The sequence below is a fragment of the Perissodus microlepis genome, chromosome 7, assembly GCF_051167445.1.
Source record: "Perissodus microlepis isolate ML-2025 ecotype Zambia chromosome 7, ASM5116744v1, whole genome shotgun sequence".
Taxonomy (NCBI): domain Eukaryota; kingdom Metazoa; phylum Chordata; class Actinopteri; order Cichliformes; family Cichlidae; genus Perissodus; species Perissodus microlepis.
In genome coordinates, this window is record NC_140467.1 from 15,440,899 (window position 1) to 15,465,864 (window position 24,966).

A 24,966-nucleotide genomic window follows, 5' to 3' on the forward strand; every position below is an offset into this window, starting at 1 on the left:
GTACTAGAACATGTCAGCCATGCTGACATAGAACAGTTATAAACTCTTAAAAATCTAAATAAAAAAGACTTCCATTTATCTTTTTATAAATCCTTTTTCCTTCAAAAAAAAATATTAGCACAAAACAGAAAAATAACTCTGGTATCTTCTGTTTCTGAAGAACTTCTACGAGAAACCAGCATTCGACTACCCCCTGAACCAGATGAGTGTCTGGCTGATGCTAGGTAATGAAGGCATGGAGAGAGAAAACAACAACAGCTTCTGTGCCCCAACTCCCTCTGCTATGGTGTTCGGGCGCTCTGATGGGGACAGGGTGGCTGTCACCAGGGACCTGGCTCTGCGCCCTGGCTACACCCTCCAGTTTAAAGTAGGTGGAAACTACAGAAATTAAAAATGTAAAAGTTGGATGACATTAAGAAAGACATTTCAGGACACAGTGGTGGGTTGCAAAGCGGCTTGTAGCAAAGTACCCACTGCAGGAATGTTAAACCAACTTAAAGCAAATGTGAGATTTCCTAAGATGTGCAATTTTTCCCCTCTACTCCATCCATGCCAGCTGAACATCGGCTGTGAATCAGAGTTCAGTGCTTCTGCACCAGTGCTGCTGCAGTATTCCCATGATGCTGGTCGCACCTGGGCCCTGGTGAGAGAGGGCTGTTACCCAGGCACCCCGGGGGCTGGGGTATGTGAGGGCAGCGGTCGTGAGCTGAGAGAACCAGCTGTCTACAACACTGGAGATTATGAACAGTGGACCAGGGTCACTGTGGTTATACCACGTAATGTTGCAGCCAGGTAACTATGGTAACAGGCATGTAATTTGAGATGCAAAGCTGTACTACTGGGTTTTTTTTTTTCTTGGGGGGGGGGGGGGATTTGTTTTAACATAATTTTAGACTGAAAATATTTGAGAATATTGAAAACTCCAATTAAAATGGCTTCACCTGCCTAATTTTCTAGTAAAACGAGGTTCCGGTGGTTCCAGGAGAGTAGTGTGTACAGAGATGCTCCACCCTTTGCTCTGGATGGGGTCTACATCTCTGAGCCCTGTCCAAACCACTGTGGAGGACATGGTGATTGCATCTCTGGAGTCTGCTTCTGTGATATGGGATACACAGGTAAGGTAGAATTATAGAAAGGAAATTAAAAGAAAGGAAAGACAAAGAAATTTCGGGGCTTTTTTTTTTTTTTATTTAAACTTTACTGTCTTCATATTCTTCACAGTGGAGCAGGATAGTTGTGTCCCGTCTGTGGCCAGTCCCACAGAGCTCACTGAGGGCTTTGAGGGGAAACTGAGCCCACTTTGGCAGAGTCTCAGCGGGGGACACATCGGAGGAGGCTGTGGCATCATTGGTGAGGGCAAGGCCCTTTACTTTAACAGTCCTGGGAGGAGAGAAGCACGTACAGTTCCTCTAGACACCACCAACACACGGTGAGAGGAAAACTACAAATCAATTTAACCCTTTATCACCCAAGAATCAAACAGGCTGCCTGGACTAATTTTCTAATTTTAGCTGTAAAATTACAAAATAATTCTCATCTTTCAGGACCGATGGTTGGAAAAAGAAGGGGCTAAACACTCAAGACAGTTTAATGTGTAAAAATGTTGGAATATGAAATTCACTTTTCTTAATCTTTGCATACAGGTTGGTTCAATTCTACATCCGAATTGGCAGCAAGAGTTTAGGACCCACTTGCACCAGGCCTCGCTCCCGCAATGAAGGTAATTTTCAATCCACAGAAGCCATATGTCAGTGCTTCATGTGTTGTGTTGAGGCCCTCTGCTGGATCCACATGGCTTGTCCTTAACAGTGCAGTCTGTAGAGAGAGCAACTCCACATCTGCTCTGATCACTTTACCACCGGCCTGTCTCCATCTGTTCCTTCTTGCTCAGTCTTTGATCAGCCTTCTGATCCAACCAGAGCTGTGCAGCTACAGATCTGATCTGTGCTATCTGTTCTGTCCATCAGCCAGCACACTGTGCATTTTTAGCCTGCAGCATTGCCAAAGGTTCAGTTTCTGTTCATTTCTGCTGTGTCAGATCCAACACTGCCAGCCTCTTAAACAGTTTGTCTGTTATCCTCAGGGCTGCCATTACATTATTTTGTGTTTCATTCATTTAAAAGGATCCATTCACTTTCTTGTGTGCTTTAGGTGTCATTGTCCAGTTTTCCACCAACAATGGCGTCCAGTGGCAGTTCCTGAGGGAACTGGATTTTAGTTCCTTCTTGGAGCCCCAGGTAGTGACCATTGAGCTGCCACCTCCAGCAAAGACCTCCTATACAGTGTTCCGGTGGTGGCAACCACAGCAAGGTTAGTGTGCTGACTCAGGAAAACACAGCACAAAACTGCCATATTATTAGAGAAGAAATTTGATTGGTTGATTTCTTTTTCATTTTCATCTTTTGTCCCCTTTGGTGTAGGGAAACACTCTGCCCAGTGGGCTCTGGATGATGTTCTGATTGGTATGAACGACAGCTCTAGGACAGGTTTTCACGACAAGTTCGACGGCACGACCCCTCTGAGGCACAACTGGTACCGCATTCAGGGTGGGGAGGTGACCGTGGACTGTTTGTCTTTGGACACGGCTCTTACCTTCAACTCTGAGGCCATTGACAGTGAGTCACTCAATCGTAGTGCCAGTCCTAAGCACATACACACATTTAGTTGGAGAAACACTCTTATGATTGCAGAGTTGTTGTTTTAATTGTAAGACTGTGTAAGAAACTGTATGCATGTTAAAAGGAGACTTAAGCAGCTGCTACACCAACTTTGTCAAGAGCTCCCTGAGTAAAACGCTACAAACGCTTTGAAGCTGCTGTGTTTGTAGTGTGAATATTTCGAAGTGCGTGAATGCAAAGCAAAAGAGCTGCACTACTCAGTTGCACAAGAAGAAATGGAAAGACGTTGAAATATTAAACAACTGGAACGCATATAGTACACATTGTGATTATGATTAAGCTCATCCAATATAACGTGGACTTACTGAACATTCCTACTCACAAGTGCCTCAAACAAGCCACACAAGTAGCAGTGCAGGGACATCACAGCATATTTTATACACAACAGACTGAAATTGAATCACCCATTTACTGTGGCGCCATGGGTCCTGCATTATTAATGACAGCAAACCTGATTGAACATCCTGCCTATTATTTATGCTTGCACCATGCTGTGAGCGGATTTACACGTAGCGGATTTACAAATAGTACATTACAACTGGGCCATTCATTACACGGCCACAGCAAAAGCAATTTGGCAACGCATCTACAAACATAAAGCTCCCGTGCGCCTGTGCGAACACATGAAACACTGATTGTCAAGCTCTTTTCTCAAAACATGGCCACATTTCAACATCTACCTATTGGAATTTTTACATAAGTAATCTTTATACAATATGATAACCAAATATAATTAACATTTTGACATTTACAGACACTGAAAAAAATTAGTATAAGGAACTGGATACATGTAACGTTGTTCTTATACTATGCTTACAGAGAAACCCAGATATGCAGAAAGCTGGGACTTTGAGGTCACAGGCTCTTCATTCCTGCAGTTTGAGCTGAGCATGGGCTGCAGTAAGTCCACCTCCTTTTCCCACGGTGTGCGACTGGAGTACTCCACAGACTGTGGTCGCCACTGGTCTCTCATCACACCAGAGTGTGTGCCCCCAGCCATCGGCTGTGCTGGATATACTCAGAGTTCCATCTATACATCAACGCAGTACAAACACTGGAGGAGGATCACCGTCTACCTGCCTAGTGCAGCTAAGTATGTGTTTTTATGTTCTAAAACACAGTAGAGAGAATTGCTGTATTTTTCTTAAGCTACTCTTCTGAGCTACAAACTCTTGGATCTCAGTTCCCCTAGAACTCGCTTCCGCTGGATTCAGACCCATTTTACCCCCGGAGCAGAAGGATGGGCTCTAGATAATGTGCTACTTGCTCCTGGCTGCCCCTGGATGTGCTCTGGACATGGTCTTTGTGACAATGGGCACTGTGTGTATGTAAAAGCTTGCTTTTCTACACAGTTCATTCATTTAAAGTCGCTCTTTTTACATAGATGTAAATCCTTCTTAACTTTCTGTTTTCTCCTGTGCTCACACAGGTGTGACAAGGGTTATGGAGGGGCGCACTGTGTGCCTTTGGCCCCACTGCCATCTGTGCTAAGAGAGGACTTTAATGAGAACTTGCAACAGGAAACCTGGCCTGAAGTTTATGGAGCCGAGAGGGGAACTCTGAGCGGAGAGCCTCTTAAGTCTGGCACTGCTCTTATTTTCAAAGGGGTAGGCATCCTAAACACCATGCAGAGAAGAGCCAGCTGAATCAAACAGATACAGCTTGAACTCTTCAGATCACTGACATTTCCGAACTGACCAACAACAAACTTGCTTGTTTGCAGGATGGTCTGCGAATGATTGTGTCCCGGGATCTTGACTGTACGAGTACGCTCTATATCCAGTTTTCCTTCAAATTCATCACTAAAGGTACTGCAAAACTCACTTTTATAGCTACATTTTTGTAAACAACAAATTAAAGTCATATGAGTATAACAGTACATCCTTTTGGGTCTCTCTAGGTGTGCCAGAGCGCTCACACTCAGTGCTGCTGCAGTACTCTGTGAATGGAGGAATCAGCTGGCTGCTTTTAGATGAGTTTTACTTCCCAGCTTCAACTGACACTCTCTTCCTTCACCTGCCACTGCCAGCCAGCGCTCAGACCAACGCCACTCGGTTCAGACTCTGGCAACCCTACAACAGCGGTGAGTATGAAACCACCACTTTCATGCTTAGATGTCGCTCATCCATATTCACTTTTATTACAACTATTGTTCTCACATTTGCTTTCCCACTTGGAAAGTCAAATGTCCAGATTGAGTGTTTAATCTCCACAATATTATCCCCTTTAGGCAAGAAGGAGGAGGTGTGGGTGATAGATGATCTCATCATTGATGGCAGCTCGTTGCACAACCCCCCAGTGGTGATAGACAGTTTTGAGGAAGGCCCCAATGAGTCCAACTGGCTGTTCTCTCCAGGGGGAAACACTGGTCTCTACTGCCCCTACCAGAAGACTGGCCTGTAAGAACTTGTTGACAGTGACACTGTCATTCGTGACTGTGTTTGGGTTTTTGCTTCATCTGTGCTTTCATTGATGATGAAACATGCAAAATATAATTTTACCCTTAAATGAACTTTGTGTGTGTGATTGATGCAGGGAGGAGGACGAGTCAGCTATGGTGTTTGTCTCCAGTGAGCTTGGAGAGCACTCTATTACCACCAGAGATATTGATGTAAATGAGAACACCATCATCCAGTTTGAGGTACACTGACTTCTTGATCAAAGCAACGGTCGTAAATCTTACAGTAAAAACAAATAAATCCTGGCTTGTCATCTTCACTCATGTTGTTTGTATGTGTCTCTCCAGATTAATGTGGGCTGCACAGCTGAAAGCTCCTCTGCTTACCCCGTGCGTCTTGAGTTCTCACGGGACTTTGGTGCCACGTGGCACCTCTTGGTTCCACTGTGTGCAGGCGGACCACAACCGTCCTCGCTTTGCTCCACAGAGCTTCACCCTGCCAGTATCTATTTCCCTGGCACTACTCAGGGCTGGAGAAGGGAGGTAATTCAGTTTGGCAAACTCCGCCTCTGTGGGTAAGGACTATAACGGTTTAAATACATTACAATTTGACTATACGTATACTGTTCCTTAATGAGTTTCTTGCAGTATGCAGTCTGTTTATGTCTGTCTCTCTGCCTCATTAATCCTTAGTTTTCTTTTTTATTTCATAGGTCAGTGAGGTTCCGCTGGTATCAAGGTTTCTTCTCAACTGGTTCTTCTCCTCCAACATGGGCCCTAGACAACATCTACATTGGCCCACAGTGTCAGGACATGTGTAATGGTCATGGAGCCTGTGTGGGTGGTAGTCACTGTGTATGTGACCCTGGCTACTCTGGACCTGACTGCTCTGTGCCTGACACCCCCAATCCTGACTTCCTTAAAGAGGACTTTGAAGGTACAACAACATATAGAAGCATATTAAATCTTACATTTAAATTTAGATTCTAATTATGGATCCAAGTCATCAGAAGTTTATACTTTTATGGCTGCTTGAAATCACCTTCTGTCTCCATGTGAAATAGCATGTGAGCATTTTTGGGGTTATTTCACTCACTGTAGTGAAAATTAGTTAATTCCAGAACATTTTAAAGCATTATTTTTCCACTTTTTTACTCTTGTTATGTTAATTATGTTTCATGCATTCATGTTGTTTGCAAAAAAGTTTTGTATGTTTGTAAATTCTACACACTTTCCACTTCCTCTTTTGTAGGGGGAGCCGCTGAGCACTTCAGACTCCTGAGCGGTGGAAAACCATCCAGGAAGTGTGGCATCATGTCAAGTGGGAACCACCTGTTCTTCAGTGAGGATGGCCTACGCATGTTGGTCACCAATGACATGGACCTGTCAAATGCCAGGTATACCTACATCTGGACCAAAGAATGAATGCAATAAACATTTATGTTTTTTTTCCCAAATAACTGATCTAAGCCATTTTTTGATGAGTGGGTGATTAATTTTTCTAAGGACTTACATGATGAACTGGGACTGTTGTGGAGGGCCCCACCAACAGGCTGAACTCAGTTTTTCTCATTATTAATTTTATGTCCTTATAAGGTTATTGGTGCAGCCCTCCACAACAGTCCCAGTTCAATGAATCACCCTTCCCTGCATTCTTTGAATCTAGCTGATTCCCATACGTTGATTGTTGGGCTCTTCAGGTTTGTTCAGTTCTTCCTACGCCTCGGTTGTGGTAAAGCACCACCGGACCCCCGTTCTCAGCCGGTCCTGCTGCAGTTCTCTGTGGATGGAGGTCTGACCTGGGGACTCCTGCAGGAATTCCTCTTCAGCAACAGCAGCAATCAGGCTCGTCTGGTTGCCCTGGAGATCCCACTGCGTGCCCGCACCACATCCACTCGCCTCCGGTGGTGGCAACCTTCTGAAAATGGACACTTTTACAGCCCGTGGGTCATTGATCAGGTACATTGATAATCATCCAAACAGCCATTCATCAAGTGTTTCAATCATTTATAATTAAATACTGGTTTGAAAAAAGATTATTATCTATCTAAACTGTCTTAAACCTTTTAATTTACTTTTTATTCCTTCCTTGTTTGCATTGACCATGCAAACATTTGCTTTTTTTAATCCATAGGTGGTGGTAGGTGGCAGTGCCAGTGGCTGGGGACCACTAGAAGATGATTTCTCCTCAATCGATGGACGTTCATGGCTCCTCCACCCAGGAGGGACCCGAATGCCTGTTTGTGGCTCAGACGGACCCGCTTTTGCTTTTATTGAGAAGTCCAACACACGCTATGCCGTCACCACTGACATCAGTCTGGGTCAAGATGCATTTATCCAGTTTGACTTTTCTGCCTCCTGCTCAGTCACAAACTCCTGCTACTGTAAGTACTATTAATAAAGCCATTATTGGTACAGTATTTAAAAAAAATAAGTGGAGTAAAGAAATTAACCTCTTTGGTTTCTCTGCAGCTGTAGAGTTAGAATATTCCCTGGATCTGGGTTTGACCTGGCAGCCTGTGGTCAGAGACTGCCTGCCCACAAGCCCCGACTGCTCTTCGTACACTCTGCAGCGACTTCTGGTTTCTGATATCTATAACAAGTGGGGTCGTGTCACCCTGCCTATCCCGTCATATGCCAGGTCAGCGCAGGCCGGTTCTTTTATTCAGAAACAGGAACAAATGTATCATCATAAATCTACAACATTCTCTTGTGTTTGAGGGGGAAAAGAAGTGGCTGTACTGTAACAGTTACAGTACGATCTAATTCAGATGAGTCGCATTTGAAATAACAGGTGAAAAAGATAGTTCCAGTTTAGCATTTATATGTGCCAACTCATCACTCCCAACAGGCATAATATGCAGAGTAATTGGGGTTTGATAATCAAACATCGCCTCCATGAGTGGATGCAGTTAAAGCAGCAGGGAACAATGGAGCAGCAGCACTGACATGACAGAAGGAGAGAAGAGAAAATGTGCAGGTTAAATAGACTGCCAAATTAGGAAGTTGTTTTTGGTATATTACAGTACAGGACAGTGAGATGCATTACAGTATGCGTTTGGTATACCCTGAGTTGTCTGCTTGAACTAGCTTTTATTCTGTTTTAAATTATGTGTCTCTCCAACTTTAATTTATGTTGTTAGGTCTCCAGCCACAAGGTTCCGATGGTACCAGCAGGCTCCCTTTGACAAGCAGCAGACCTGGGCTCTGGACAACCTCTACATCGGAGATGGCTGCCCAGATATGTGCTCTGGACATGGGCGCTGCCAACAAAGCTCCTGCGTGTAAGTGCCAGCAGCAGAAGGTGTTCTGTCTAAAAGCAGAATTGGTATATAGAATAATATTTGGGCTGCTTTTATTTACTCATAATTGTATAGAAGGTGTTTTTGTTGCGATGTTTAACTCATCGAGTTCACTATACTTTGAAGGCTAGCTTGTATTAGTATCTGCTGATCTGTGTCTGCAGATGTGACCCAGAGTGGGGTGGAGAATACTGCGATGAGCCCGTGGTCCCTCTGCCCTCCCAGCTGAAGGACAGCTTCAGTCGAGCTCCCTCGCTCAGTCACTGGCACGTACTCACTGGTGGGAAACTCAGCACTGTGTGTGGAGCTGTGGCTTCTGGAGCTGCTCTGCACTTCAGTGGGGTAAGTCTACAAAGCACCTTTGTTGTTCGAGTCTCCGTTTTCCTCATTTTATGATATAAAAACCATTACACAGTATGACCTGACGCAAGCAAGGAATGTCTGTAACCCTTAGCTGTAAATCATCACCTGCAATAGCTTCTTTTTTTCTTTTTTCTTTTTTTACCTGATGACAAATTTTAAGTGGCTCCACAGGTGTTGTGGGTTCACACACATTCACCAAACAAGTGAAGGCTTCAAATCCAGGAGGAGATACAGATCCTTTGGGGATTGTGTTAGGAAACATATAATATGCAGAGCTACCCACTGTGGTGACCCCTCATGAATAAGTGAGCTGAAAGCAGCTATACTACAGGGTGCAATGCACACAGGGGTGAACACAAGTAAATGTTCTCATTTGTGCAGACTGAAATTGTTAATCTTAGACAGACATGTCTCTTTCTGCACATTTTCTCTGTTTTGGTAATTCTCTGATTGTCTTTTTCTCCACTGGGTCGTATTTTCATCTGAACTTTATCTGAACAGATTTTAAAGGTTAAGAAAAACAGTGCACAGAGGTGGCAAAAAAAATCCAACAAAGCATCAAAAACAAAGGAGAAACAGGGAACCATCAGAATAAAAAGAAGGGATAATACAGGGACTGCAGGAGGAGATGAGATGACAACTGACAGAGACCGAAGAAGACAAATAGACTAAATTGATACAGGTTGAGAAGGGTAAGAAAGGACTGGTGGACAGAATCAGACACAAACAATGGAAAAAGGAAGAATTAGACACACAGTGGAGTAAAATAAAAATCTAAAACATGACAAAGATTGTGGCAGACTTTGCAGATGCAGTGCAGCAAACAGATGATTGAAAAACAAACCACAAAGTAACTATCTGTCAGCCTTTATGAGCAGCTGAAGTTTTCCCTAGACATTTAGAGCAGTCTTGTAAGTGAATATTTATTGGAAGGCTGATGTTAATCTGGGAGGAACACGGCCAGAGAAAAATCATGGGAACAGCTGTTTACATCTAACATTAGGATTTATGATCGTTATTTACACCTCGTCATACTGCTTTTGTTATGTTCTGTAATTAAACAACAGATCGTGATTGATTGCATGCTGATTTTCGGATATTTATTTAAAAACGTCGTCCGTTTAGAAACATGATTCCAAATATCCAAATGGCTCAAATTTCTTTATGTGTGCACAGAGCTGCAGCCGTCAGCTGGTAACAGTGGACCTGAACCTGACCAACGCCGAGTTCATCCAGTTCTATTTCATGTACGGCTGCATGGTCCCGCCGAGTAACCGCAACCAGGGCGTCCTGTTGGAGTACAGTTTGAATGGTGGCATCAACTGGCATCTGCTGACAGAAATCTTTTATGATCTGTACACCAAACCTGGGTATGTGTTGTTTTTTGGGTTTTTTTTACCTGCCCCCCATGGACATACCTGCTTGCACACAGCTGGAGAGAACCGTGAATGTCTTTATCTTATCATCTGTTCAGGTTTGTGAATGTGCTGCTGCCCCCTGCTGCCCGTCAGGAAGGAGTACGTGTGCGCTGGTGGCAGCCTCAGCATGACGGAGCAGACCACAGCGATTGGGCTCTAGATAACGTGCTCATCGCTGGCTCTGACCCTCGGGCACAGATCTCTGATACATTTGGAGGGGTGGCCTTGCCTAACCATGAGAGGGCTCCTGCTGATGGGACTTTAGGAAGGATAGGTCAGCTGAGCGAGCAGGAAGAAACGCCAATAGGTATTGTTCAATCAATCGCTGCGTTTTTAATTTTTTTCTTCTCAGAAGCAACTTATGTTTTCTTCTCTTAACGTTCTTTGTTTTCAGTGAGCGATCACTGGTTGTTCTCAGAGGACTGCTCGGTGCAGCGCTTCTGTGGCTCTCCTGACGGGGTCATGGTGTGCGGAAATGCCGACGGTAGAGAGGTGTATGCTGTCACTCATGATATTGTTCCAGATAAGGGCTGGGTAATGCAGTTCAAGGTAACCACTGATTCTAAAGTAACCTGTCAAAACATTTATTTGTTTTTTGCTCTACACCTTTTGAATCACTGTTTGTTAATGTCTGTGTTTTCATTCAGATCGCTGTTGGCTGCAGTTTGCCAGAGCGTCACGCAGATCGGCAAGTTCACATTCAGTATTCAGTAGACTTTGGAGTGACCTGGAAGTACCTGGTCCCTCAGTGCCTGCCTGCTGACCCCCGCTGTGGTGGTCAGGTCTCCCAGCCGTCAGTCTTCTTCCCCACTAATGGCTGGAAGAGGGTAGTCTATCCTCTGCCTGAAAGTCTGGCTGACACGTAAGTCATTTCACGTCAACAATGCCACCGGAGCTGCTTCATGTTTAACTGCAGCACCATCACATACAGTTATGAATAAGTTACATTACTGTTGCTGAAAATTGTATGCATGTTACTCAACGAGTCTATCTTGTCTTTTTCTTAAGTGCGGTGCGGTTCCGCTTTTACCAGCAGCACTCAGACATTCAGTGGGGTGTGGAGAACTTTTACATCGGGCCAGCGTGTGACGGTCACTGCGGGGGGCACGGAGACTGTCTGGATCAGCGCTGTCTCTGTGATCCAGGATTCACTGGACCAAACTGCTACGCTAGCACTGCTCTTAAGGTAGCTTTGATACATATGTTTTTCCTCCTGGGAAACACAGGCTAGAAAAAAAGAAGCAGGTCGTGATTTAAATACACGTGCATTTGTGTGTGTTTACCCTGTAGGCTACTCTAAAGGAGCGTTTTGACTGGGAAGGGGCAACAGGTCCTCAGTGGCAGGTTCTGGAGGGTGGTAAGCCCTGTACGGACTGTGGTGTGTTGGTAGAGGGGACAGCCCTGTATTTCGGTGGGGCTGATGCCAGACAGGCTGTCACTGTTGATCTGGATCTACGGGGAGCCAAGTCAGTATTTAACTTCTTTCAATGACAGCTTTAAGTTACAAGAAGAGCAGTTTTATTTTTAAATCCGTGTTTATTTTTTGCAGGTTTGTGGAATACTGGGCGAGGATTGGAAGTGAAGATAACATGACCATGTGCCACCGTCCAACTTGTCGTAAAGAGGGAGTGCTGCTGGATTACTCTACTGATGGAGGTGGAGTCACTGTGTGTTTTTTCCTTTTTTTTGTTCCTCTTTTATCTGTTTTTGGTCTTTAAATGTCTCATTCTGCCTTTAATTCTTCTTCAGGTGTGTCCTGGACGCTGCTGCATGAGATGGACTATCTGAAGTATGTGTCGGTGAGAAGAGACTACATTGTGCTGCCCGAAGGAGCCCTAACCAATGCTACTCGCCTGCGCTGGTGGCAGCCTTTTACCATTTCCTCTGGCCTCGCCACCCCGAGCCTGGAAAGAGCTCAGTGGGCCATAGACAACATATTAGTGGGAGGGTCGGACATCAACCCATCCACCCTACTTGACACGTTTGATGACGGTGAGTTTGTATGATTTTACGCGATTAGGTGCTAATATGGCATGACCAATGAGTAAATTTGATGGAAATCACCTGTTTATTTGCCCTTCGCTAGAGGGTGTTTCCCACGAGGAAAGCTGGAGCTTTTACCCTAATGCCGTTCGTACGGCAGGCTTCTGTGGAAATCCCTCTTTTCACCTGTACTGGCCCAACAAGAACCAAGATAAGACACACAACATCCTGGCCACTCGAGAGCTCATTGTGCAGCCTGGATATATCTTACAGTTCAAGGTACAGAACTGAAAGAATACTGTAATGTCGGTCTTTTATCTTACGTCTTTTAAGTCTTAGTTGGTGTCTTATACCTCTTGCTGTTGTAGATTGTTGTTGGTTGTGAGGCAGACACCTGTGAAGACCATCATTCTGTCCTGCTGCAGTACAGGAAGGATGCAAGGTAAGAATATCACAGCCTGATGCTAGTAATTAAATGTGTCCCATTTCCTGGTAGCTCTGGTATCTAGTAGGGTTGGGACTCCGCAGACACCCCACCATACAATATTAACATAATACTTCACTCACAATACAATTTTATTCTGATTTCTATCATTTTGCTATCTGCCGAGTTAGCAAAATGATAGGGTTGCTTCTTTTTTTCCCTTTCCCTTTGCTGCTTGTTTTGATATGATCAGACAGAAATTGGATGAGTTCAGTCCCCATCGAGTTGTGCTCATTGACAAAAACTCATTCAAACTGACGTCAACATGTCTGCATTCATAAATTAGACACCAATTATTTGTAGACCTTGGACCATCTCTCTGAGAGTGACTGCAGTCAGTCCAAGTCAAACTGTGACTGTCTGCAGAAAGGTTGCCTCCTTTCAGGCAACTTCTAACTTCTGCAATCAAAAGTGGGAAATGTGCAGCACCCTCAAGCTCTGTGCCATCATTTAGTCACCAATAAAATTGCAATCAGTTGCAGGATGTCAAAAAATTCAATACAATCCCCAGACAGCAACAATTCTGTCCTATTTTTACTTGCACGACTGAGCTGTTTAGCATGCTTTTACATCAGGGGACACCTTTGTGTAGCTAAATGTATCTAGTGTTGGATGTTTTTTTCGGTAGACTTGATTCAATGTAAGTTTGCTCTGCTAACATTATCTCAGTATTTGTTGTATTTGGGGCCCTGTATTAATCCAATATTGCCACACAAAATATTGCAACACCATGCTGTATGAATTTATTCCCCTCACTCCTATTATCTACTGTATATCGACTGTTTCCCTTCTTAGGTCTGACTCATGGCAGCTGGTGCAGTCAGAGTGCCTCCCTTCATCAGTTAACAACGTGGGCTGTTCCCCTTTCCAATTCCACGAATCCACAATCTATAGTCCAGTCAACAGCTCAACGTGGACCAGGGTCACTGTCCAGCTACCAGATCATGTCTCCTCAGGGTACACACTCTTTTTTAAAGTGATACATATCAACAGCTCTTTACGTTGCAGTAGTAAGAGGCTTTTGTGATTTATCATATATTTCCAGGGCTACCCAGTTCCGCTGGATTCAAAAGGATGGAACAGGAGAGCGGCAGAGCTGGGCAGTGGACCATGTTTACATCGGCGAGGCCTGCCCGGGGCTCTGCAGTGGCCACGGCTACTGTACTAGTGGAGTAGTCTGCATTTGTGATGAGGGGCACCATGGTATGTTCAGTATATTAGAGACACACAGCTTTTTTTTGTAATCAGTTGAATTGTTAAGCAGAAAAAGGCTCCGTGTGTAATATGATGTAGAAAAAGGTCAAAATGACTAAATATTTGCCTCTTCCCCTCTGCTTCTGCTCACTCCAACAGGTGACGATTGCTCCCTCTCCAGCAGTGACCTGCCCAGCTCCATCAAGGACAACTTTGAATCAGGCAGCGTGTCTCAGGAGAGCTGGCAGCTGATCCAGGGTGGTGGAGTGGGCAGTGGATGTGGGCAGCTGTCACCGCACGCCCACGGAGACTCACTCTACTTTAATGGCTGTAAGATGAGGCAGGCAGTTACTAAACCGCTGGACCTCACTAGAGCTAGGTACAGGTACTACCAAAACATAAATAAACTCACTACATACAGATACAGGCCAATTTGCTTCAGTCAGAAGCACAAAAAATTGTTTTTCCACAGAATACTCTGTTCTGTCAATCTTGGAAATGTCTTTTTTCTAATCTTTTTTTATTCCTTTCTTCTCTTCCTTTACAGTAAGATCATGTTTGTGCTGCAGATCGGCAGCGTGGCACAGACAGAAAGCTGTAACATAGCTTTAGATCAAGCTGACACAGTTGACCGGGCCGTGCTGCTACAATACAGCATCAATAATGGAGTCAGCTGGCATGTAATCGCCCAGCACCAGCCCAAAGACTTCATAAAGGCTCAGAGAGTTTCCTACAACATTCCTCTGTAAGTGATGCACACAAATCCAGAAACACATTGTTATATACTCAGTTTAAATGGAGCTATCCTTCATTAATGCCTGATTTTTATAGGATTCTTTGTATTTGGCCTTTTAAATGTTTAACGAATACCGTGTGCTTTTTATTTCATCATTAATAAAGTGTAATGATTTTCTTAGTTTTAATAACCCTCCGCAGCAGCTAGTAAGTCATACAACATTCATGTTGAGTAATTTTTAATAACTACTATGCTCTAAAAAGTAAACGTTTCTGAGAAGTGGCTTTTAAATCATCTGGAATTTTTAACTCTATTTATAACAAATGAATAGTTGAAAAAACTCTGTAAGGTAGTAAGTACAGTGTGTTTGATAAACAGTTACCTGCGTGATAAATGCCATTAGGCTGGTGTAACACTGATATAAACCCTGACAAACGTGTTGCACCTCACTGACACTTCAATCATTTCCATGATCTCTCCAGTGAGGCGAGGGTTAAAGGGGTGATGCTGCGATGGTGGCAGCCAAGACACGATGGTGCAGGACACGACCAGTGGGCGTTGGACCATGTGGAAGTAGTTCTGTGAGTACCCAATTCCCAGCTGGCATCTGGCTCTTTCCTACCCCCACCCAAACTGGCCCCCCCACAGAGCCCTGATCTGCCCCCGACGCTACCTTTGACTCAGACTCAACTGTACAAATGGTTCCCTCTGCACTCCACCCTCGCACAGTGATCGAGTTAGCACACAGCTGTGCACTGATTGCCACCCACAACTAAACTCATGAGAAATCACTTTCTTTTATATGCTAATCGCAGCTTCTGGTGTCAGGCAATCAGGGCACAAAACTTACTGCAGCATGCTTTGCGGTGATGGGTAATGTCTGTGGCTGTTCTGTGTTCAGCAGATCAACGCCTGCTGTTAAGTCATCATATTTTCAGTGTTTTGTAGAATCCATGCATCTTCCACTCAAACAGGTTATCAATAATTTTTTTTCCACTGAGTTGTCAAGAAGCAGTTACAACACATACACCGTGTGTCATTTATTTTTTCACTAAATCTCTTATTAAATGGAAATCACATGTTTACATATCCACCCTTGATTTACCGTTACTATCGTCCTTTTGCAGTTAAGTTATCTGTCCCTTGTTGCATCACTGTTGAGATGCTCTGTGAGGTCCTAAACACAGACTGTATATAAATGATGGATGTAGCCTACTGATCTGAGCCTACTGATCATTTTTTTTGTAATTCCTATCAGGAATTACTCTTTGTAATGGGTTTGTGGTCATACATGTACATATATGTGTGTGTATCTGGGTTTCCAAGATGCATCCATGCTGTCACCATTTTTCTCCATGGGATTTTTCTCTCACCAAAATTGGACAGTGGAAGATGATTTTTTGCAGGAACATAGGAGAGGTAGGATAGAATTTCACTTAGACAACACGAATGTATGGATACATCCTGCCTTATATGATGGCGGTGCCGTCATGGTGTGGGAGATATTTTCTTGGCATTTTGTGCCTCCTGGTATCAATTAAGCATTATTTAAATTCCACAGCCTACCTGAGTATTTGGCTGATCACGACCATCCCTTTATGACCAGAGTGGACCAATCTTCTATTCGCTGCTTCCACCAGTATAACATGCTATGTCACAGAGCTCACATCATCTCAAACTGGTTTCCAGAACTCTACAATGAGTTCACTGTACTTACATGGCCTCCACAGTCACCACATGGAATGGAAGATTTGCATCATGGATATGCAGCTGGTGAATGTGCAGCAACTGTGTGATGTTGTCATGTCAGTATAGACCCATTGTTAAATCTATGCTATGTAGAATTAAGGCAGTTCTGAAGTCCAAAGGGGATCCAACCCAGTACTAGCTAGGTGGCCAGTGAGTTCACCAGTACAGCTGCTCTCTGTGTTTGTGCTTTTATCACTAGTCTTCTTTAATATATGATGCTTGTTTGTAAATTATGGTCTGACCTAAGGGACACTAGAAAATACGATGGGGTTTGCATCATTGCATGGCTAGCTTGAAGTTGGCAAGCCGCTACCTTGTGGGCTAGGAACACAATGCTCAGCTCAAGGCTTTAAAATGAGCAGGACTCTGCAAACTACTTTCAGTGCAACTACATCCGTCTTTAACACGGTCTGTGGTTCTCAGATGATTCTTGTTGTGAATGGCACTCTATAAAAAAATGCAACTGAAATGATTCACATGTGGTACAGATGGAGAACAGGATCATTCTTGTCTTCCATGTAAAACAAAGGAAAGTGTGATGGCCACTTCACATCTATTAAAAAGTGTCTTTTTGTTCCGCTGTGAACTCACAGTCTGACCAGTCTTCTTTGTTTTTAGGTGTCACATCCATTTCATCTAAAAACGACATTACTGTATTTCTTTCTTTTAGGTAATGCGCTGTTCTTAAATTTGATTTCACTGAACTTGTGGATACTGAACCTTTTCACTGATTGTTTTTCTCTGTCTTTCATTCCCATTTTCTACATGTGTGTTACATTGTAGCTCATAACCTGGATGAGTCTGTTTTATCAAAGTGGAAGTCGATTCCAGCGTTTAAATCTAATGACAGGCTTTTTTTTTTTTTTGTGGAGAAGTGGAGATTCTGCAGGGCACTGAAGATATCATGAACATGGTCTATAGCACATTGTTAAGCATGTTCAATACATTCTCTGCATGTTGTTCTGGGAAATTTCTTAAATTCCCTCACATGCAGGTGCTGATTGGTCATTCAGATGTGTAACCACAGCATTTCAGATGGTACATACAACAGCCATGTGGTTTCCAGATTATGCAAAGTTGCACACAAACGCAAATAATGACTCATACAGACACACACATTTATGCCTAACCTGAGCTGTCCCTGGTCTACATGGCCGCGACCTGTCCCACTACCTCCTTTGCACTCGCTTGGTTTCAACAGTGTCTGCTGAAAGGAGTGACCACGATCCTCACATTTTGCTCTGTTGTTTATTTCTCTCTGTTCACCACTCCTTCGCACATTCTCCTCTCAATCCTCCTGCTCAATCTTTTTCTTTTGCTTCACACGCTTTTCCTCCCTGCCTCCTTGCTCCCCTCACCTCACCGATGCCTTCGATCATGCGGTCATGCTCGCTCCTTTTGCTTGTGCCACATTTATATTCCTACCGTACTTCCGCATCTTCCTCCTCCTCTTTTCCTTTCTTCCCGTATTTCCCCTTTCTTTCCCTGTTTGTCTTACAATTTTGGCATACAATGGATGGATTACTGCTGTGTATCTTGCTCTCTTTCTTTACCTCTGCCTTTGGTTATATCTCCATCTTTCTACTGTTTCCTCGCTTGTTCTGCCTACTCTTTTGTTCTCCATTTTCTTTCATGTTTTTTGTTTCCTTCCTCACTCTCTCTGTCTTTCCCACGCTTTCTTGTTTCTTCCTTGAACCTCTGACTATCTTTCTGCCTTCCTCTCTTCCTCCCTTCTCCCCACTTTGGGCCCCTCGCCTCCCCAGGCTGGGGCTCATACCCTCCCAGACCTTTCTACGAGACAGCAGTCCCTTCCTACTGCCTCTCCCCTCTCGCGCTCTAACCTCTGCTCTCTTCTGTATTCTGCTCCCTCTGGCATGGCTGTAGTGTCAGGTAAGTTCTCCGCCTCTTCCTGAATGCAGCCCCCTCCCTCATCCTCCTCCCAGCTCCTTTTGTTCTCCCTATTACACCGCAGACACCCTTGATTTCACATACACACCGCAGCCCTTGCCATCACCACCATGGTCATCTCCATGCCTTCTCCAACACGTAAGCCCCCACAGGCAGGTCAAAGGGCAGGTCAGCTGCTCACAGTGTTCAGCTGGAGGCTCACTGATAAAATGATCCAACACACAGTTTTTAAAAGACAGCTCTTAGCACAGGAAGTACAACAATATCCATGAAAATTCAGTGGATGGAGGGATAAACAAATCCTGAACAGTGCTGGTAAATTTTCTGCTGACATGCATTTTTTTTTTTTTTTTTATAAATGGTTTGACACAAGGTCACAAAGGTTCCAAATAAAGCGGCTATGATTTGAATATGCAATCACTGCGGCATTTAAATGTAACAATTTACATGCACAGATGTCAATGGTAGTGTGTTTGTGTGTATATGTGTGATGTAATCCATCACTATACTTGTATCTGTCTGTTTTGTTCTTGCTGCCACCTCAACTACAGGCTGCTGTAGTGTTTTTTGACACAGCTGCTGATTCACAAGCAGACCTGAAAAAGATTACTGTTTGCTGTAGTTTATTTATTATCACACAAGCCTCAGCAGTGAATGACGATGTATCTTTTCTTCCATTCATACATCAGCATCAGTCACAGTGCAGGGCATCTCACATCCTTATCCTCAAATGAACTCACAGTTGACCAGAGTTTCATTAGACTCCTCCGTCCTTGCATGGCTTTAACGGATCGACTGTCGCGATAGCCCTCCATCCTTTTTTTTTTCACTCATGGCTTTCTGTCCGTCTGTCCGAGGACGACGACATCTAACTCTGAGCCAGGAGCTTCCTCCTCACTTCTTTCTGGTTTCTGACCACAAGTCAGAAACACACCAGCATGCACACGTGCTCTCAAACACACACATCGCTACCATTCGCCTGTACAGCATCAACCATCACACCCACTGGCACCATCTACCTACCTCGCCCTATCCTTCCTGCCCCCCTCCCTTCCCCCCTGCTTCGCAGAGGCCCCCCCTGCCTGCCCTGGCTGCACTCCTGGCTCACTGGCACCGCCCTGCTGGATGGAAGAGGCAATGAACAGGCTAAGCAAGAATGATCTACTGCAGCTTTTCTCTGTTACTTAGATTTAAAACCACCCGTTCCCGCTCACCACCCTGCATTTTATGGCTTTTTTTTTAAATTATTTTTTAAAATTCTTATTATTTTGTTTCCTCTGACCTCAAACACTCAGTGTCAGAGTTTCTCCCTAGTATGTTTTAGTGTGTCTGTAGACTCCTGTGTCTTCTGTCTTGTCGTGTTACATTTGGTCTAGTCGATGGATACATGTAGCTAATTGTAGTGCCATATTCACCATCTAGCTGCCTCTCATTTGTGCAGAGTGTAATGAAATCGAGTAGTGCCACCCATTCTCTGAGCTGTGGGATCCATGCAACCGTTGAGTGTTTGAGGTTGTGGTTGAAACGTGACTTTAAAAAAAAAATAGCCAGCATGACTGTGAGAGAGTGCGGAAGCTGCATTCGGCCATTTGTGCGTGTGAGTGCATGGTTTCAAGTGCGTGCATGGGAATGTGTGATTTTTGCAGCAGCTCTTTACTCTGTCGCTAACGTTCACACCCCCTTCTCTTTCCCTCCCTCTGTTTTTTTTTTTTTTTTTTTTTACTGTCTTTGTATCCCTGCAGCACACGTAAACAGAACTACATGATGAACTTTGCCAGACAGACCGGCATGCGTCACTACTACAGCCGCAAGAGGCGGGCACTGCAGCGCCGTGCTTGAACCCAGCGAGTAGGGATTTCATCCTCTGACGTGCCAACCACACATCGACCTGCCACACACCATCCTTATTCTCATCCTGTTGAGACCCATCCAGTGGATTCCAGTCAGCCTTAGAGTTCCCTCGCCCATCTTTACCGACCCCTCTGCCACAAACACGGAACATCCAATCAGTTTACGCTCCAGCCAATCAAGGCCTTCCCAAACCCATGGGTCGGCGGGATTGAAACTCAGAAGGAAGGAGTGAAGAGGCTGTTTTGTTTACTTGTTCCCATGGGATGGTCGGGATTTCTAGTTGTTTTGTAATTGTTGCTGTGGTTCCTCCGATTCCCATTCCCACCTGCTCTACCCTTCCCTCTGGGTCCCAGCCCCCTCCCTCTACCCCTTCTTCACCTTCTCCCTTCTTTTCCTGCCGCACTGTGAAATTGAGAGATAATATATCACTGCTGAACTGACCAGCCGATTGGAGAGCAGCCTCCCAGTTCCACTGAGCCAACGGGTGGGAGGACCGCTCCACCGCTGCCAACAAGTACACCCGGAAAGAACGACTGCAATGATGATGCTGACCATTAGGAGGAGTGATGGTGATCAAGCCCTAAGAAGAAAAGAAAAAAAAGAAAAAAAGAAAAGAAAAAGAAAAAAAAAAAGTACTGTGTTCTTGCTGTTCTGTGTGTCTGTGGGTTCTTTTTTGTGATGAGTTGACTGTGGTGTTCTGTTCATTTGTTCGTTCGTTTTATACTAATTCATATGCTTTTAAGGGGGCAGGGTGGGGAGGGTCGGTTTGTGCTGGGTTCTGTTTCCTTTTCCTCGTTTATCCACATCAGGGCGGGGCGAGAAAAGCCCCGGCTCCACACGAAGAAGAAGCAAAAGAACGATTTGCAGACGACGGAAAGGAGAAAATATGGAGAGAAAAAAAAAGAAAAATAAAGACTGAACAGCAATTGTTTTTTTGTTTTTTTATCATTTTTTTTATATATGTTGGTTCCCGAAAAATACAGATATTTATGGTAAATGGTTCTTCACGTGACCTATTTAAGATGCACTGTGCGTGAAATCTGTATGTTTTTTCTAGTGTTAAGTTATTAGGCAGTCGAGTCAGGCTCTCAGACTGCATCATCTCCCCTCTCCCTTCACTTCCCTCTTCTCTTGTGCTGTTTCCCCCCCACCCCATCCTCTCTCTGCTGATTTCTGATACCTGGAGGTGAGGCTCTATTAGTGTTGTTTTTTGAAGTCTGTGTAATATGGACCCTCTGCCCTCAGTGTAACTTCAGTATAGCAATCTCCTGTATATATATGTATATCCACTATGGGGAGACCCAGCAGCCTTATAAAAGGGAAATAAAGAACTGTCCAAACCTCATACTGTACACATTGCTTCAGCTGCTCTCTTTCATTCCTGCAAAATAAGCCTGGACTTTGTTTGCTTTAGACTTTCTCTCCTTTGCCCATTTGTAGCTCTCACTCTCAGATCCCAACAAAGATTTAAAGCCATGTATGGCTGAATCTAAATTATCTATTGTGTATATATCAGTAGTAAAGAAAGATGCAAGCCAGTGAGTGGCTCCTAAATTTTTACTTAATTCAGTGATCGAACTCAATGGGATAAAGAAATCTCTGGAAACTGACACGTGAGAGTAGGAATCAGTTAATCGCTTTGATTTTCTGTAAAATTATGACAATAAGAAAAACACAGAACATAACCATCCTTGCCCCATATCTGTGTGACTTTGTATGTGACAAGAGTGTGGGAAAACATTCAAAAGGCATCAAATTTGATAATTTATTCAACTATTTATTTATTCAGAGAACTATAAAAACAAAGCACCTGTTTAAAGAAAATAAGCCATTGATCCAACCAGGGTTGTAGTGGGCTGGAACCTGGCTGATGACGATGGGCAAGAGGTGGTGTACATCTTGGATATGTAGCCAAATTTAATAAGACATTTATGATAAAATTCTCTCTTTCACCGGAGTGCACACCTCAGTGTCTTCAGACTGGGTGTTCACCACATATCACTGCAGACCTTCAGCCTTACTCCAGGCTCAGGCTGCAGCAAGTCCTCTGAGCATGTTCATCAAAATGTCTGTATTCACAAACCATCACCGACCATCACCCACACTGTTAGAAGCGCTAAAGTGAGACAGAGGGGTTCCAGTGCGATGTTCAGGCATGAGTTACAGTACGGCTGATCACAGCAGCTGTAGCTCACGTTGTAGGTTGTCCCCTTGAAGTGGACTCTTTGCTTCTGGCTGCAGTCTTTTTTTGCCATGCAACCCCTGGCTGACAGGACGCTGTGGTTGCCGTAGCGGCCATCTGCCTTAAAGCACACCTTACTGGGAGGGCACTCTGTCACGACAAACTCGGGTGTCTTGTCTTTCTCCAGCATGGGGCTGTAGAAGCAAAGCAAGTTGTCACAGAGCACAGAGGGAAGGAGGATGTGAAGCCACAAACCAGTGATATGCAGGAGCTTCAACATGCTCAGGCTGCAAAGAAAAGAGAAGCATCTGTTAAACTTTGGGTAAAACACATACTTAGTGCTACAGTGGTTTAGTTTTTGCAATCTACACCGAAAGGCCACTGGTAAAAAGAGATTTTAAGTAGTTATTTCACTAAATCAATAAATCAACTGCATTTTTCTGTCTGGGTTGCAAAGCCATTTAAAAATTAGATTTATTTTATGCAAACCGACCAGTTAGTGGAAGTCTCTCAGCTGCAGAAATGTCTCCTTCTCCTAAATATAACTGGACTAAACGACACTTGTCTCCAGAGTGACTCTGGTCAGCACAGTGAACTTTCTCCAGGCACTCTAGCTTCCTCACACAGCTCAAGGACAAGCTCATTAGGTTAACAGGTGACTGCAAATTGGCTGCAGGTGTGTGAATGTGAGAATGTGTGGTTATCCGTCTCTCTTTGTTAACCCTGCAACAGACTGGTGGCCTGTTCAGGGTGTACGCCCCCCGCCTGGGATGAGCTCCAGCACCACCTGCAGTAAATAAGTGGACTGATGAAAAACTGATACTCAAAGTGCTAAAAAAAACAAATTGAAAACCTCAGTACCAAGATCTTTCCACAGTTTCATAGAAGCCATTTTTCCCCCAACACCTCCAAACTGTAATGCTGTGCAGAGTGAAGCACCCCGTAAGAGGATTCATAAGTCACTGGCCCCTTAGCCGAACTTACATGTTAGTTAGCTGCAAGTTTCTATTGTTTGGTAAAGGCTGAATTTAGATACTATATTTACCACGTTAAATAGCTCACAGATAAAATGTCATAATGGGTCATAATTACTGGAAAGAAACGTTGCTGCTGAATTTTTCTGTGATATTATTTTCATTCATGAAACAAAGTGAGTGCCATTTAAATCCATTATATTAAACAGATGGACAACATCTTCACAGCTATCATCTTTAAAACCGGTCAACTTGTACAGCTGTGCAGTAAGTATGAAATTTCACCATTTCTTGTATTGGTGTGAAGGATTTCCTCTGATAATCACATTCAGACTACTTCCAGCATTGACGATAAAATGCAGGAACAATTTTAGTGTGAAGCTTCGCACAGTCTCGCCTTGTCATTTAAGAGATTTTAAGTCCAGCCAAAACATTTCAGAGCTTCTCCTGCTGAACTCCAATCTCATCACTAACTCCAGCTGTACAGGCCACACCTTTGATTATACCTGCTTGTTAAATTCACACAGAGCAGCTACACCAATAGAAGCTTGATCATGCCAGTGCTTTTATTTTTTAAACACATGTATATGGAAATAGGCATTACAGAAAGATGGTTGACAAGTTCATCTCTCTGGCGCATAAATACAAGTCACACAATACATCATACATTTATTTTTTTTTTTAAATTATACAAACTTTTTTTTAAAGTAATGACTGAGATTTAGACATTTGACTGAATGCCTTTCATGTTCTGAAGATTTAAGTACCAGTGGCTAACAGGACTCTCCCCAGTCTTCAACAATACAGGTACCTATGCATCAGTGACAGGTATTGTTGTTCTTGTGTTATTTGGACATGAATCCAAAGGCTCTTCCTTAAGACCATCTGTGTTCCCAACATGATCAACCTTTAATGCAATCAAATCCAGTAGCTTCTTCAGATTGCTGTCAGATTTGGGCGGGATGTTACACTGATTTTTACAGCAGCATGTGTAGCTGACATTGTATTTGACTCCCTGGTAAGAGATGACTTTATGGGAGCCACAGAGTTTACTGTCCACACAGCCCTGAGAAGACAAGATGTGGAAGAAGCCATAGTTGCCTCTGGAGATGGCGCAGCGCTGGTCGGGCATACACTGGCTGGTGGTTTGGGGGCAGGGCTTGCTTTTCTGCTGCAGAGGACAGTAGTAGCACAGCAGGCTATCTAGAGCCAGTGCTGGGAGGATCGCAGCTGAGACCAGCAGGATGGAGATCAAGAAGCAGCATGGACTAAACAGATGGATGCCCAGACTAATGTGAATTCACACCAAAACAATACATACTGAAATAATATTTAAATTAAAGGCATTTATGGATCTTAGTTATTTGCATGCATGTGCTGTTCACCTGGTCTTTCTTTGCGATCCCATCTTTTTCTGTAAAATCCCACCAAACGTGAGAACGTGTCCACTCAAGCAACCTTAAAACTCCAGCTTCTGATTGCTAATCAGAAACAGGTGTGTCTTTAATGTCATTGCGCACTCACGTGAAGGAAGAAACACACGAATTCACACAAACACCTTTCAAACTTTAAACTTCCAGTTTATTGCACAGGAATAATATTTGCTTTGTCCTTTAAAATAAAACTCTATGCAGCCTATTAAAAAAATAATTTCAGCTGAGGTAAAAAAAAAAAGAAAAGGCAGTGTTACATTGCCATCTGGTGTTTGCTTTAAGTCACGTTTCAACCACAACCTCTATATACACT

General features: G+C 43.8%; 3 protein-coding genes across 6 annotated transcripts in view; 1 reads left to right on the top strand and 2 right to left on the bottom strand.

Moving 5' to 3' along the window:
- reln (reelin) overlaps positions 1-21,416 on the top strand; it is a 97,188-nt gene extending 75,772 nt beyond the window's left edge. The window contains exons 27-65 of one of the 4 annotated variants that reach the window (XM_084933758.1): positions 161-367; positions 557-792; positions 958-1,115; positions 1,222-1,429; positions 1,644-1,720; positions 2,152-2,310; positions 2,421-2,615; positions 3,498-3,771; positions 3,862-4,002; positions 4,108-4,285; positions 4,402-4,486; positions 4,579-4,761; positions 4,909-5,077; positions 5,214-5,319; positions 5,425-5,651; positions 5,790-6,013; positions 6,329-6,473; positions 6,777-7,035; positions 7,211-7,460; positions 7,549-7,717; positions 8,220-8,360; positions 8,543-8,720; positions 9,918-10,111; positions 10,216-10,466; positions 10,554-10,708; positions 10,807-11,021; positions 11,168-11,345; positions 11,450-11,625; positions 11,709-11,815; positions 11,909-12,151; positions 12,246-12,421; positions 12,511-12,584; positions 13,422-13,583; positions 13,672-13,829; positions 13,980-14,199; positions 14,368-14,565; positions 15,039-15,137; positions 18,190-18,195; positions 19,956-21,416. In XM_084933758.1, coding sequence (XP_084789884.1) covers positions 161-367; positions 557-792; positions 958-1,115; positions 1,222-1,429; positions 1,644-1,720; positions 2,152-2,310; positions 2,421-2,615; positions 3,498-3,771; positions 3,862-4,002; positions 4,108-4,285; positions 4,402-4,486; positions 4,579-4,761; positions 4,909-5,077; positions 5,214-5,319; positions 5,425-5,651; positions 5,790-6,013; positions 6,329-6,473; positions 6,777-7,035; positions 7,211-7,460; positions 7,549-7,717; positions 8,220-8,360; positions 8,543-8,720; positions 9,918-10,111; positions 10,216-10,466; positions 10,554-10,708; positions 10,807-11,021; positions 11,168-11,345; positions 11,450-11,625; positions 11,709-11,815; positions 11,909-12,151; positions 12,246-12,421; positions 12,511-12,584; positions 13,422-13,583; positions 13,672-13,829; positions 13,980-14,199; positions 14,368-14,565; positions 15,039-15,137; positions 18,190-18,195; positions 19,956-20,052 — 6,678 coding nt within the window. In that variant the 3' untranslated portion in view covers positions 20,053-21,416. Of the gene's footprint in view, positions 1-160; positions 368-556; positions 793-957; positions 1,116-1,221; positions 1,430-1,643; positions 1,721-2,151; positions 2,311-2,420; positions 2,616-3,497; positions 3,772-3,861; positions 4,003-4,107; positions 4,286-4,401; positions 4,487-4,578; positions 4,762-4,908; positions 5,078-5,213; positions 5,320-5,424; positions 5,652-5,789; positions 6,014-6,328; positions 6,474-6,776; positions 7,036-7,210; positions 7,461-7,548; positions 7,718-8,219; positions 8,361-8,542; positions 8,721-9,917; positions 10,112-10,215; positions 10,467-10,553; positions 10,709-10,806; positions 11,022-11,167; positions 11,346-11,449; positions 11,626-11,708; positions 11,816-11,908; positions 12,152-12,245; positions 12,422-12,510; positions 12,585-13,421; positions 13,584-13,671; positions 13,830-13,979; positions 14,206-14,367; positions 14,566-15,038; positions 15,138-18,068; positions 18,196-19,955 lie in introns of all 4 variants that reach the window. The other 3 variants (XM_084933756.1, XM_084933757.1, XM_084933760.1) reach the window with 3 other exon arrangements.
- Positions 21,417-21,807: 391 nt separating this feature from the next.
- Positions 21,808-22,528, bottom strand: bncr (bouncer). Its single transcript, XM_084933761.1, has one exon. The coding sequence runs from the start codon at positions 22,524-22,526 to the stop codon at positions 22,140-22,142; it is 387 nt and encodes a 128-aa protein (XP_084789887.1). The 5' UTR covers positions 22,527-22,528; the 3' UTR covers positions 21,808-22,139.
- A 1,239-nt stretch (positions 22,529-23,767) lies between these two features.
- Positions 23,768-24,708, bottom strand: LOC146382826 (protein Bouncer-like). The gene is made up of 2 exons (XM_084933763.1): positions 24,606-24,708; positions 23,768-24,488 (listed from the first exon to the last, which is right to left on the bottom strand). Exons 1-2 carry the CDS (start codon positions 24,626-24,628, stop codon positions 24,032-24,034), a joined length of 480 nt encoding a protein of 159 aa, XP_084789889.1. The 5' UTR covers positions 24,629-24,708; the 3' UTR covers positions 23,768-24,031.
- Between the last annotated feature and the right edge of the window lie 258 nt (positions 24,709-24,966).

Excerpts from the sequence above, each read along its gene's own strand:
- bncr (XM_084933761.1), bottom strand. The coding sequence starts at position 22,526 with ATGTTGAAGCTCCTGCATATCACTGGTTTGTGGCTTCACATCCTCCTT.
- LOC146382826 (XM_084933763.1), bottom strand. The coding sequence starts at position 24,628 with ATGGGATCGCAAAGAAAGACCAG. Across the intron at positions 24,489-24,605 it reads GGATCGCAAAGAAAGACCAG|TCCATGCTGCTTCTTGATCT; the intron begins GTGAACAGCACA and ends CCATCTGTTTAG.